Here is a 15,366-nt window from a genome sequence, read left to right on the forward strand (position 1 = left end):
CTCGTACCATTGATGATGGCACTCGTACCGTTGATGATGGTTCTCGTACCATTGATGATGGTTCTCGTACCATTGATGATGGTTCTCGTACCATTGATGATGGTTCTCGTACCATTGATGATGGTTCTCGTACCATTGATGATGGTTCTCGTACCATTGATGATGGTTCTCGTACCATTGATGATGTTTTTTTTACCATTGATGATGGTTCTTGTACCGTAGATGATTATTATTAGTAAAAGTTGGGTGGTTGGGTTAGACCCAACCTAGCACTTTGACCAGAGGTCCATTGTGCAGCCTCAGCCAATTAAACCTGGAAAAGCCCAGTCTTAGAAACGAAGCGCAAGATTTGCTTCGCAGGGATGTTGGAAAGATCGCTCGTTTTCAACCTATGTATACCAAGGTTCTCAAACCTATGAGCTGCATAAGAATCAGACTTTAAGGACACGAGAGGAAGTTTCCTCCTCTACAATGCATGCCCTGCACAAAGGACTCTCACTGATACCAATCAGATGCAGATGTCTATTAAGCTGGCAGTGACCCAAAACTAGGCCCGTAACCACCCTTATACTACTCTTAGAGAGTGAAAGCAACTCAGTTGCTCTATTCATAGAAGTCCCAGGAATAAACTCCTTGGCCTGCCTCTGACCCTCCGTCTCAAGCCAAAGCCTGACCTGCCTCTCAGTCATTATTATTATTATTGATGAAGGGGTGAAGGGCTTTGGAAATGCCCGTTTGCGCACGTCGACCAGAGGTCCATTGTGCAAAACCCGAACCTTAAGACTTAAAAAGTCCAATATCCGACACAAAACGGAGAATCCTCTTGGCAGGCATATTATAGATATCAGAAGTTTCCAGTTGATGCATACCAAGATGCTCGAATCTTTGGGCCGCGTAGTAATCGCACCTACAAAGCACATGAGAGGCGGTTTCTTCCTCAGCCTGACATGCCCTACAGATTGGATCATGATTCCAATCAGGTGAAGATGTCTGTTAAAGAGACAGTGACCTGTTAGTAGGCCAATGACCAACCTGATATTAGATTTGGAAAGCGAGAGCAGCTCCTTAGCTCTCTGCCTAGAGGGGCCCGAGATAAACTCTTTAGCCTGCCTTTGGCCATCCATCTCAAGCCAAAGCTTGAGTTGACGGTCAGTCATGGAGTTAGCGATAAGGCCGCGAACTATGCTAGAGGGGATAGGAACGGCAGGTTCAGGACCAAAGAACCCAGCCTCTGCCCCCTTCTTGGCTAAGACATCGGCCCTCTCATTACCATAGTACCCCCGATGGCCAGGAACCCAATAGAGCTGAACTTTATTATTGGTGCCTAGCTCCGAGAGGAGGTTCAAACAGCTGTAAACCAGTTTTGAAGAGACCTGAAACTGGTTGAGAGCCTTGAGGGCTGCTTGACTATCCGAATAAATTTGGATAACCTTGCCATGAAGCTTCTTCTTAAGACAAAAATCAACACAGAAGCAGATAGCGGCAATTTCCGCCTGGAAAACACTAGCATATACACCAAGGCTTTCCAAGAAGCCGAGATTGCTAGTAAGACAATACATCCCCGAACCTGAGCCAGAGTGGGTCTTAGACCCATCGGTAAACCAGACGATTTCTCCTCTGGCCCCGAGGGTACTATGATTGGCCCACTCTGTATGGCTTGGAAAATAAGTATTGAAGGACTTACTAAAATGCAGCTTCATAGTCATCAAATCAGAACCCATGAGATATACAGGTAACTGACATGAAATTTCCCGAAAGATCTTGGTGTGGCTATTATCCCAAGTATTCGCCTTCCACCAACCATTCTGGTTGAGCCTATAGGCTCCCATAGCAGCAGCTTCCTCTATAAAAAGATAAAGAGGAAGAATGTTCAGGAGAATTTCTAGAGAAGCACTTGGGGCTTTTCTCATAGCTCCTGTGATGCTGACACAAGCCAGCCTTTGTAGGGTGCGCAGATCGCTCTGCACAGTCTTAATTCGGACTCTTGGCCACCAGACCACTGCAGCATAAGAGAGCAGTGGTCTGATGATCATGGTGTACAGCCAGAAGGCCACTTTAGGGCTAAGCCCCCATGACCTGCTAACTGCACTCCTAGTCCTCCAAAGTAACATCTTGGCCTTCTTAACTACACAGTCAAGGTGAGGCTTCCACGTTAGTTTGTTGTCAAGAATTACACCAAGGTACTTCACCTCCGTGCTTTCCCTTAAAATAGTCCCAAATAAGGAGATATCATTAAAAGAGTTTTGCAGCCTTTTACGAGTAAAAGGAACAAGTACCGTTTTACTAGGATTAACCGTAAGACCAACTTCCCTGCACCATTTTTCCACTGATGCAAGAGCCCTTCTCACTAAATCGCTAGTAGTGTTGGGGAATTTTCCCGTAAAGATGATGGCGATATCGTCGGCATAGCCGAAGCAGCGGCACCCATCCCTGTCTAGCCTCACCAAAAGCTCATCCACAACCAGGCACCACAGCAGAGGTGATAGAACACCACCTTGCGGGCAACCACGGCTGGTGGAGATCATAAGGGATTCACCGAGCAGGGAGGATACCACCACACGATTCGTCAGCATAGCTTTGAGCCAGAGACACAGTGTCATTAATACCAAAGCGCTTAGCAGCCTTCATGATGACTGCGCTGGACACCTTATCAAAGGCGCCCTCAATATCAAGGAACACAGCTAATGCTATTTCCTTAAAGTTAATAGCCCTTTCAATGCAATTGGTTATGCCATGAAGGGCAGTCTCAGTAGATTTGCCTTTTTGGTAGGCATACTGAGCCGTCGAGAGAGGTGTATGAGAAATAACCTCTCCCCTAATATAGTTGTCTACCAATTTCTCCAAAATCTTAAGAAAAAAAGAAGTCAAACTGATTGGTCTAAAAGCCTTAGCCTCGAGATAGTTAGATTTCCCTGGCTTCGGAATAAAGATGACCCTAGAAAGCTTCCAGGTGCTAGGAATATATCCAAGGGCAATACAAGCCCTATAGATTCTACTCAGCATTGGGCAGACAATGTCAATGCCCTCCTGCAACAGAATGGGAAGTATCCCATCCGGCCCTCTCAGTCATAGCGCCATGCACATGGCTGCGAACCAGGCCATTGGGTATTGGAATAGCAGGTTCAGCACCTAAGAACCTAGCCTCCGCACCCTCCTTGGCCAGAGTGTCGGCCATCTCATTGCCATGATGCCCCTTATGACCAGGCACCCAATATAGTTGAACCCTATTATGGGTGCCCAGTTCCGAAAGGAGATCTAAACAGCTAAGAACGAGCTTAGAAGTAATACTAAACTGATAAAGAGCCTTAAGGGCAGACTGACTGTCCGAGAAAATCTGAATAGTCTTGCCCCGATACTTCTTTTTAAGACAGAAGTCTACACAGAAGCAGATGGCTGAAATCTCAGCCTGAAAAACCGTAGCAAAAACGCCAAGGCTCTCAGAGAAGCCAAACTTCTTAGTTTGACAATAAACTCCAGCACACACCCCTGAGTGAGTCTTGGAGCCATTCGTGAACCAAATAATTTCACCCTTGGTTCCAAAGATTGTCGCCAGACCAGTCTCGACTACTTGGAAAGTAAACACTAAACTGCTTTTCAAAGTGTATCTTTGTAGCCATGTTTTCCGAACCCATCAATAAGATCGGTAAGTGACCAGAATATTGCTGAAACAATTTGGTGTGGCTGCACTCCCAATTAGCAGACCTCCACCAACCATTATGCAGTAACCGATGGGCACTCATAATTGCAACATTCTCTATATAAAGATGAAGCGGTAGAATATTCAGGAGCACCTCCAGAGATACGCTTGGGGCCGTTCTCATAGCTCCTATAATGGTGACACTGGCCAGCCTTTGCACAGTGCGTAGTTCAGCCTGAAATGACTTAAGCACTACCCTCTGCCACCAAACCACTGCTGCATACGTCTGCATAGGCCTGATTATCATGGTATAGATCCAATATACAACCTTTGGGCTAAGACCGCAAGACTTGCTTATGGTACCCCTTACCCTCCAGAATAACATTTTTGAATCCCTGATACTGAGGTCAAGATGTGGCTTCCATGTTATTCTACTGTCAAGAATAACACCGAGGTATTTTACCTCAGTTGATTTGACCAGGATGGTCCCAAAGAAAGAAATACCATTGAACAAGTTCTGCACCTTCCTCCGAATGAAAAGAATCATTCTCGTCTTGTCAGGATTGACTGTGAGGCCAACATCCCTACCCCAGCATTCCACAGAGATGACAGCTTTTCTCATCATAGCTGAAATGGTTCCTGGGAAATTCCCAGTAATAATCATTGCGACATCGTCAGCATAACCAAAGCCACGACAGCCATCCCTGTTTAGTCTCACCAAGAGTTCGTCCACAACCGGGCACCACAGCAGGGGTGAAAGAACACCCCCCTGAGGGTGACCCTTAGCGATTCGCCAAGCAGGGAAGCCGTCAACATAGTCGATCGAAAGACACAATGTGTCATTGATACCAAAACGTTTAGCAGCCTTAAGAATGACAGCGTTAGAGACTTCATCAAAAGCAATTAATTGTCTCGGTAGATTTGCCCTTTTGATAGGCATACTGAGCATTCGAGAGGGGTGTAACGCAAAGAACCTCCTCTCTAATATATCAATCAACTTATTATTAATTATTATTCTATATTAACTGAACTAAATAGTTTTGAACTAAACCGTTAGGCAACACTGCTCTGTTATTTTTTAAACTCTCCAACCCTCACTCCGCTAATAGCCATGATGTTAATAAGATGTTTAGCATTTTCTTGATCTTTTATTTAATCATAATAAATAGTTTACAGTTTTATTAATGCCTTTGCGTTTTATTGCTGACTCCAATTAAATTAGCCAACAATGATGGTACTTGTACCGTTGATTTTATCATATCATCAACGGTACAAGTGCCATCAGAGTTCGCCATTAGTGTTCACACTCAACTCTATGAGGCGTTCAATTGGAAACTACGAGCGCTGCTTTCTCTCACGTTTTGCCGAAAAATTTTCCATGTCCGTAAAATATTCCCAGAGTTTAAAAATATTCCCAGAGTTTAAAAATATTCCCAGAGTTTAAAAATATTCCCAGAGTTTAAAAATATTCCCAGAGTTTAAAAATATTCCCAGAGTTTAAAAATATTCCCAGAGTTTAAAAATATTCCCAGAGTTTAAAAATATTCCCAGAGTTTAAAAATATTCCCAGAGTTTAAAAATATTCCCAGAGTTTAAAAATATTCCCAGAGTTTAAAAATATTCCCAGCGACGGTAAAATATTCCCAGCGACGGTAAAATATTCCCAGCGACGGTAAAATATTCCCAGCGACGGTAAAATATTCCCAGCGACGGCAAAATATTCCCAGCGACGGTAAAATATTCCCAGCGACGGTAAAATATTCCCAGCGACGGTAAAATATTCCCAGCGACGGTAAAATATTCCCAGCGACGGTAAAATATTCCCAGCGACGGTAAAATATTCCCAGCGACGGTAAAATATTCCCAGCGACGGTAAAATATTCCCAGCGACGGTAAAATATTCCCAGCGACGGTAAAATATTCCCAGCGACGGTAAAATATTCCCAGCGACGGTAAAATATTCCCAGCGACGGTAAAATATTCCCAGCGACGGTAAAATATTCCCAGCGACGGTAAAATATTCCCAGCGACGGTAAAATATTCCCAGCGACGGTAAAATATTCCCAGCGACGGTAAAATATTCCCAGCGACGGTAAAATATTCCCAGCGACGGTAAAATATTCCCAGCGACGGTAAAATATTCCCAGCGACGGTAAAATATTCCCAGCGACGGTAAAATATTCCCAGCGACGGTAAAATATTCCCAGCGACGGTAAAATATTCCCAGCGACGGTAAAATATTCCCAGCGACGGTAAAATATTCCCAGCGACGGTAAAATATTCCCAGCGACGGTAAAATATTCCCAGCGACGGTAAAATATTCCCAGCGACGGTAAAATATTCCCAGCGACGGTAAAATATTCCCAGCAATGTTTAGTTTTTTCCGGTTTGGAATATATGAATATATATAATGTATATAAATATTCATATATGTATAAGTATATATATTGTTTATTTTATATATATATATTATATAGTAATATATGTATATACTATTTTTATAATATGAATCTGTATGTATTATATGTGTATATATATATGAATATACAGGGTGTTAACTAAAAAAACGATACAAGGACAATAACTCCAAATGTATTTTATCTAGGAATTTGAAACTTTAGGAACACATCTAACGTGCAGGCGGTCACTTGACAATGGAAATTACCATGACCTTGAACCATGTCTTCAAGGTCATTTAAAATTTATCTCGAGAACCATTAGAATTACAAAGTTGTTTTCAATTAGAAAAGTGTTCCCTGTCACATTTTAGTTGTAAATAACTTTGAAACCACCTAATCTGACCAATAACAAGTCTAGGGAACATGAAGGTAGTGATGAAAATAATGTACCCGAAACCAGGTACTAATACTTTAAACGCTTTGGAAAAAATTTTAGTTAACTAATTAAAAAAAAACATTTTTTTTTAAATATATCACTTTACTTAAACCATGGGTTAAACCATTGTGGTTTAACCCAGCCAACCCAGATTAATTGCTTTTCATTTTCGAATTTCATCTGTTTGTTTTTCAGCAATAACAACTATAGAAGGGGTTATAAGCAGAACTGTTGACGGATTAAATCAAAAACTTAAGATTCAGAAACTTGAGGTATGATGATTGTAATCTTTTCCGAGCATTAAAGCATGCCAATAATTTAAAAATTGTCAAATACTAAATGGTCATTCATAACTTTGCTAATTTTATGCTTCATAGGAAAGGTTATTGTAGTAGATGTAGAATGTGCTAGATTGTAGCTAAGATTAAAAATATAATATACCTTTATTGTTAAAAGTAATGTCAAACTCCTCACCTCAAAATTTATTGCTCTTTATAAATTTGTAGTGCAAATTTTATTAATACATTAGTTTAAACATGGATACTGACCTAAAATAAATATACACAGTAATTCAAAAGTTACAATCATGGTTAAGTAAAAAGATGTTCCTCTAGAGGGGGAACCAGATTTTAATTTATTAAATCCAGCCAAGGTAATTTTTCTAACATGATTACTTTGTAGTAGAATTCCAGTTGATGAGTAATCTTTATCCATAGAATTAATAGTTCATCCAAGCGTAATTTTTTAAATTAATATTTTAAATATGATGTGCATGCATGTTTTGCTTTGCAGGATGGTGATACAGAATATTCAAAAGTGTTGGAAGAATTCATTTCACAGTTAGAATCTTTGAAGTTAGGAGAAACTAGATTTACATTTGTAAGTACTTATCTTTCAAGTTTTTTAAGTGAGGTGATGGAAGCATTGGCCTTTCCAAAAATTATTACGTAATGTACTAGAGTTTCAACATTTCCTGGTTAAGCTAATTTTTTCTGAACTTTCTATTCAATATCCAAAGTAATTTTCGCCCTTGTTACACCATATTGATGCAAGTGTTTTTTTTTAAATGAAAACTCTTAACGTACAAAATATGCATTGATTCAAACCAATTAAAGAAATAGACTTATCCAGTAAAAGATGGCAATGCTAGCTTTGGTTAGTAGGTCGCGACCAGGTTAGTTTTACCTGGACTGGGTGGGGGAAATAGGTTTCAACACCAGGTAAAATGCAACCCAGAACCTATCAAACTCTCTCTTTTAAGTGAATTACTAAAAACCTGAAATTTTGTAAAGACCAATTTTTTTATTCCTGAAAATTTTCAGTAAGTTAAGTTATTGGTAGTTCTGAAGTACATTTTCAGGCTGGTTATTGTCTGTTATCAGTCTCCTAGGCCTTAGAGAAACCCAGCTGGCAGTGGCACCTATTCTAATTCGTTAAAAACCTTATAAAAGTTATATTTTTTTTATAATTTAATAGTTATACATACATACTTCATATATCCTTCCAGCATTCCGAATTAAACGCTTCTTCCTATCCCTATTTACTCCGGGTATTATAATGTTCTTATTCTTAAATCCTTTAAAGTCACTAACAGGAAGCTTAAGTTGCTTAATGTCCCATCATTTGATATTTTATGTCAGTGATTTAAGCAGTCCCTAATCATGGGCAATTTATTTAAAAAAAAGATTTAGTGCAATTTAAATTTTAAAGAATTTTAATAGTATTTAAATTAATATTAATTAATGCTATGTATTTTAATTTTAAATTGCTTTGGCATGTACAAATTATTTGTTTATTTTACAGATCCTTGAAGATCCCTCTGGAAATAGCTTTGTCGAAAATTTGTATCCTTTCCAAATTCAATATAATTATACAGTCATTAATATCATGTTCAAAGAATTTAGTAAATTTTTAACTCCAGAAAATAATATGAATTCTAACACTTAAAGGGAATATAACCTCGGGTATTTGGTGTGGAACACCAACGTTTGCAGCTCTGGCCGCTCTTGCCTTTGACTTAAGAAATGTTTGGCGCCACTGTACAGGGAAATTTTTAAAATTGAACGGGTCTTCCATAGATATTGCTTTGCGGGTTATATTCCCTTAAAGTCTGTTTAATTTAAGTACATAAAAATGCAAGTAAAAAGAAGAAAAGCTTTTGGGGGAAAAACTAAGCTTAATTGGACAAAGGATCAGAAGGCATATAGTTAAAATTACCATGCTAATTAAAATGATGCAATAAAATATCCATAATGGTTTTACAATAGTTTTATAGTAAATCATGTGCTGTTGCCCCTTGAACAAGCCTATGCTTCCCTGCAAGATTCACGCGTTTTGTAAGTTTGGGGAAGACAGTGTTCTAGTAAAAATGATAGGGTCAAATGAACCACTCATAAAGTCTATGGATTGTTTGCCACCCTTCAATCGTAAGGGCATAGTGTATTCCTTCAAATTTGGAATTCATTTGTGTTGTGGTGAAGCACAAGCTTTTCCAAGGGGCAAAGAAGCACCCTTTATCTCAATGTTGCTGAACTCAGAAATTTTTCCTATTAATAATTTAAGATTAGCGCCTCAAAAAGATCCACATCTAACAATTTCACATTATAAGAGAACTGAAAGTGATGACAAATTGCTAGGCATTGCTGTGAGTATAGATGTAACTCAAACAATTATTTTTAAATATATTTAACCTTAAAACCAAATTTTAGGTTCAGCAATCGGAGCCAAATGAAGAGGATAACTTAAACGAGGAAGTACTTTCATTTAGTACTAACTGCCCTAATTGTAATGTGCCTTCTGAAACCAAAATGAAAGTTACTCGTATCTTTTTGAATATTTACAATTTTGTTAATTATATTATGTAGACCATTCCACACACTACCCTCACCACCTTTTCCAATATAAGGGTCCAGTGGAGTAGTTGGTGGGGAAATGGCCACGCAATCAAGTGGTAGAAAAAGCGAGAGAATTTTGAAAAGGAAGAACCTCTTGCTTTTTCTATGGGAAATGACTTTAGACATATTTTTTTAAATTGAAATATATTGTGAAACTTGTTCTAATAAGTAAAATTGGCCATTACCATTTTCTCCTAGGTTCCATTGTTTAATATCAATGGTTGAACGTTTTTCAAAACTTACAAGGAGAGTACCCGAGGTGTTTATTGCCGATTTAGTTCAAAGTCGGCCGTAATGTAGACCTATCCCTTACCAAAAAATAAGTTGGTTTTTAGTTGGTATTTAGTTGGTATTCACATTTAAGTTGGTGGGAAAATGCCCTTTTCTTTAAGTTGGTATTTAGTGGTCAGAAAATTACATATTATTTTTTAAGTTGGTCTTAAGTTGGCTTTAAGTGGTCTTTATTAAGTAACATTTTAAGTTGGCTTTAAGTGGTCTTTATTAAGTAACATTTTAAGTAAGTTTTAAGTTGGTTTTAAGTTGGTGTTAAGTGGTTTTTAAGTAGGTATTTAGTTGGTATTTGTCTCAAATACAAACTTAAAACCAACTTAAATAGTTCTTAGACCACTTATTTTTTGGTAAGGGATATATGAGCTATGAAATTTCCCAAAAGGAGACGTTGCACTACCCATTCGATTTGCCATGGCAACCGAAAATGTTTTTGACCACCTACAACCAAAATAAGATTTTTTCCTTATTTTACCCAAAATTTGTTACAAATTTACCCTAAAAATTTTTCAATTTACCCAAACTTTATGAAATTTACCTAAATGTGGTCCAAATTACACATTTCGTGATTTTCAAAATTTTCGTAGCTAGGACCCTGTGAAACCGAGAAAATCCCATGCTTTTTTAAATGGAGATTTTATTGTTTTAAGTTATCAAAAACATTTTCGGTTGCCATAGCAAATCGAATGGGTAGTGCCACGTCTCCTTTTGGGAAATTTCATATTTCATAAAGGTCTACATTACGCCCGACTTTGAACAAAATGGGCAATAAACACCTCGGGTACTCTCCTTGTTAGTAAAGTCATTTGTAAAATCAGTATTTAATTGATATTATTAATATAAAGTCCTTGGATTATGTAGTGGAAAAAGTACAGTGTAATGGTTAAGGTGTCAGGAGCCCATGGTGTAGCTCGCGGCTCAATTCAGGCTCTGTCCAATTTTTTGTTATTATTTTGTGTTATTTTATAATAAATGGAGTAAGATTAAACCTCAAACACCAACTTACAATGATTCCATACAAATAATAAAATAAAAAGTAACCAAGACTTGGGTTTTTTTTGTAATTCTTTATTCGTTTTCCCAACAACTCATTTGTCTAAGAGGGTATTTGATTGGGGTTGGTATGAGGGGTTTCTAATTACAAACCCATTCCTTAAGTGAAATATTTTGGTCAAACATAGGAAATAATTAATATTAAATAAGTCAATATATTTACAAATAAAGAAAACTGTTTCAAAATTAAAACCCTAAATATGATTATGCCTAAATAGTTTTTGTATCAAACTTAGGAATCACAAATCCGTAGGTAGTACTACACTACAATAGCTCCTTGTTTGTCCCTCTTGGCAGAATCAAGGAACTATGTTCTTAAAAAAGAATCAGTTTGATAATTGATGTGATTTTGGTGATGAGCATAAGATACAATAACAGACTCATTACGTGAGCGCAAATGCCATCTGGCCATGCCTGCTTTGTAAGCATATGTGTTAGAATAATTAGTTATTGAGAAAATAAATAAACCATTATGAAAAACCAAAGTCAAGTCACTGTTACTTTTATTTTATTCCCTTACCAAAAAATGAGTTGGCTAAAACCCACTTACGACAACTTGTATTTCAACTTGGTTTTCAGTTTGTATTTGGGACAAATGCCTACTAAAAAATAACTTAAATCGTCTTTATTAATCAACTTATTTCTAACTAAACCAGAATCAACTTTTACATTTAACTACTTAAAACCAACTTAAAAATAATATGTAACTTCCTGACTACTAAAAACCAACTAATTACAAACTTAGCAAAAGAAGTATTTTCCTAACAACTGAATAACAACTTATTACCCCTTCAACTAGTAACTTGAAATATGCTGACAACTTGAGCTTACTTAATACCAAGTTAATATCAACTAATAATGTGTATACAAACTAAATACAAACTGAAATCCAACTTATTTTTTGGTAAGGGTTATTTGTATGGAGTCATTTTAAGTTGGTGTTTGTGGTTTAATATTACTCCACTTAATATAAAATAACACATAATAACAATAAATTGGGCCAAATTGGCAATTGAACCACAAGCCATGCTGCGCGAGCTGGGTGCACTAACCATTGTGCCATACTTTCTCCACTGCGTCACCCAGCGTCTTACTATTAAAAATATCACTTAAATATTGATATTAAGAAATAGACTATACTAAGTTTTGTCAAACATTTGACCACTGATGCTGGACAAACTATTTCCCTTACCAAAAAATAAGTGGTCTAAGTTGGTTTTAAGTTTGTATTTGAGACAAATACCAACTAAAAACCTACTTAAAAACAACTTAACACCAACTAAATACCAACTAAAAACCTACTTAAAAACAACTTAACACCAACTAAAAACTTACTTAAAATGTTACTTAATAAAGACCACTTAAAGCCAACTTAAAACTTACTTAAAATGTTACTTAATAAAGACCACTTAAAATCAACTTATTACCAACTTAACTAGTTTACTGAAATATGCTGACCACTTAAAACCAACTTAATGTCAACTTAAATGTGAATACCAACTAAAAACCAACTTATTTTTTGGTAAGGGTTGACCTAGGAGAAAATGGTAATGGAAATTTTTGCTTCTTAGAATGGAAAAAAAAATTTAAAGCTATTTCCCTCCAAAAAAGTGCGATGTTCTTTGTGAAAATACCTATAAACACCTCATAATTGAAAGCCCGTAGGGAAAACCAAAAATCATTTTACTTATTTTTAAAATCAGTGCTTTCACTCTCCGCTTCAGTTTTTTTGTGTGTGTATGGAAAGGTTCTTTTTCCTATATTTATCTTGATTTTTGTCTATTATACTTTGTCATTTCTTGTTATTTATGATACTCAACTAAGTAAAAAAAAATTATTTCACAGATTTAATGTATCTATAATTGTTATTTTTTTAAAATCACCATACCCATTATCAAATAAAAAAATCCTTAGCAAAATATTTTAGAAATTCCAAACTTTAAAGAGGCAATTATTATGGCTACAAATTGCTCTGTCTGTGGACACAGGACGAATGAAGTGAAGGGTGGTGGTGGTGTAGAGCGGTTGGGTAAAAGAATAACTCTAAATCTAGAAAACACGAAAGATCTCATGCGAGATGTTCTAAAAGTAAGAGTAGTTATTTTTTATAAACTAAAACGAATACATGAAAAATTATAAAATGTTGCTTTTAACATAATAAGCTTTATTACAATGTTTTGGTCAAACTCTTACAAATGCGTTAGACTCTGACATGCTCTTTACATTATCTTACGCTAGCTAAGTGCCTCACATAAAATTTAATTTCCAAAACATTGGTACTTGAGGAAATTTTCTACTGATAAACTGATAAAAATAATTTGGAAAGTCAAAAGAACATCTTTTCATAGAAAAAAAGAGGTAGGTGCTCATAAAGTGTAGGCACCACTTAGAGGTTGGAGAAGCTACTATTATTTTTTACCTAGAAAAGCATGCACAACTTGCTTCAGCTTTATCAATCTTCTTAGGTTTTTATTCTTTGACTTAAAATACATTTATTAAAACGTTTTGGAGGGTTGGCTGGTTTAAACCAAGTTATTTTTAAAAAAAAAAACAATGGTTTTTTAACTAAGTTGTTCCAAAATATTTTACATTTTCCTAAAAAAATGATAACATTTCTAAAACATTTGTAAGGTGCCTATATTTTCAATACCTTCCTATAAATTCCTTAGGTTTTCTCATGTAGTATTGAACCCGAAAACATTCCGTCATCATGTACCCTTCTTCATCCTATATTTAACTTTATTTTATCTACTGTTTTTCGATAAGAATCCTAATTTTTGCTTATGGTTTTTCCTATATTTTCCGTTAAATTTGCTCGAAAATTTCCTTTTTTTCTTTAAAATTTCAAGGCATTTTCCTGGTTACCCTGCATTTATACAAAATCAAAAATGAAACTAAAACTAAAACGTTGTACTGGTGAGATTTGTAAAAAACGAAACCTAAACTTACTCATTAATTTTTAGTTGATTGGTAATAAAAGTAAAATAAAGCAGTGTTTAAAAAACTTGATTTAAACAAAATAAACGGTTTTTTTGGGTTTTTATTAAAAGCAGTTTTTTTCCAACCCTGAAGTTTTCTCTTTTTTGTGCAAAATATATTTATAAAAATAAATATCGAACCATGTGCCTTAAAAAACTGATAGATGTAATTGTCTAAATAATATTAAAATGCCTAAATTTTTCTAAGAATGTTAATGATTGCAAACTAATTGTACTTGTTACTTTTACCATAGTCAGAAACATGTGGCATATCTATCCCAGAATTGGAACTAGAAGTTGGTTCTTACGCCTTAGGTGGACGTTTTACAACAGTTGAAGGATTGCTTGTGAATTTCAAAGAACAGGTATTTTTTAATTTTTGCTTGAATGAAGTTTTAAATCATGTTTTATTTTTGTGTGAATAATTATTTTAAATATTTTAGCTATGCTCTCAAAATATACTCATTCATGGAGATAGCGCAGATGAAGGAAACTTAAAACGCATGGATGTTTTCTTGTCAAAAATTGATGATGTAAGTATCTTAGATTTTTAAGTATAAATTCTTGTTTGAAGCCTACTAAGTAAAGTGTTATACAAAATGGAATTTCATGTAGACAATTTAGGTTTGACTTAGAAAGATTTTTGGCGTAGTTTGCTTTGTTCGTTCTGCCTCACTCAATGATTTTTTAGAATCTTATAAACAACTCACTGTGGAAATTTAGGGAAAACGTCTATAGTGATGGCCAAGTTTTACTGTTAAAGATCATTGAAAACCAATAGATATATAGAGGTCCTTTATCTGAAATTTTCAATGAGCCCCAATTTTTGAGAAAAAGTCACAATTAAAATTTTTTATGTTAAAAGAAAAATTATCAAGCTATAAAATATTACTTTTTAATTTATAGTGTGCAAGCAAAGAAATTTGTCTACACATTTCCTTATGGAGGTACATTTTGAAACTGCCTTAATGCAGTTTATTTGCCCAAAGTAAAATATTATTTTGGGAAATAGGCTGGAAATGGTGAAATATTTTTTTGTGAATAGGTAATTTTAATTGTTGCAATAAAAATGTAACTAAAATTAATTATTGTGAAAAAGTAACACGGAAATCATAATACATGGTTGACATGTTGCAATAATACGACGGTTATCTACCTTATCTAGTCTATTTACGTTGTCGTTGTTATCAATTTATATTGTTTATTTTTTACCTGCATTTATATTGGGCTAAATAAAGTGAGCTATTTAACTATTTTGATTCAGTTCACTTGTTCCTGTTTTACCCATAAGTCGTCTCAGTTCTTCCATCTCTGACATAGGCTGAAATCCTTCATAATTAACTTTCTTATCTGTTACAATTAGTAATTCATGTTTTATCTGTTTTTAGATAATCAACGGGGAAATGAAAGTTACTGTTGTCCTAGATGATCCATGTGGAAATAGTTACATTGAAGTAAGTACTGTATAAACCCAAAAACCACATTGCGTTGGTGGGTGCTTCTGTCTGGGTTGCTATTTTTTAAAGGTACCCTTACCAAAAAATAAGTGGTCTAGGAAATACTTTTAAATTGGTATTTGAGACAAATACCAACTTAAAACCAACTAAATACCAACTTAAAACCTACTTAAAACCAACTTACAAATAATATGTCATTTTCTGACCATTAAAAACCAACTAAA

General features: G+C 35.6%; 1 protein-coding gene across 1 annotated transcript in view; it reads left to right on the plus strand.

Annotated features, from left to right (window-relative positions):
- The window catches only part of Zpr1 (zinc finger protein Zpr1), a 35,064-nt gene that overhangs the window by 14,705 nt on the left and 4,993 nt on the right, over positions 1-15,366 (plus strand). The window contains exons 5-13 of the mRNA XM_090155345.1: positions 6,668-6,744; positions 7,265-7,351; positions 8,276-8,316; positions 9,035-9,116; positions 9,181-9,292; positions 12,635-12,795; positions 13,940-14,050; positions 14,129-14,218; positions 15,074-15,139. Of these exons, the coding sequence (XP_090011471.1) occupies positions 6,668-6,744; positions 7,265-7,351; positions 8,276-8,316; positions 9,035-9,116; positions 9,181-9,292; positions 12,635-12,795; positions 13,940-14,050; positions 14,129-14,218; positions 15,074-15,139 (827 nt within the window). The remainder of the gene's footprint in view (positions 1-6,667; positions 6,745-7,264; positions 7,352-8,275; positions 8,317-9,034; positions 9,117-9,180; positions 9,293-12,634; positions 12,796-13,939; positions 14,051-14,128; positions 14,219-15,073; positions 15,140-15,366) is intronic.

The sequence above is a fragment of the Leiobunum rupestre genome, chromosome 8 (genome assembly GCF_980474605.1).
Source record: "Leiobunum rupestre chromosome 8, qqLeiRupe1.1.hap1, whole genome shotgun sequence".
Lineage (NCBI taxonomy): Eukaryota > Metazoa > Arthropoda > Arachnida > Opiliones > Sclerosomatidae > Leiobunum > Leiobunum rupestre.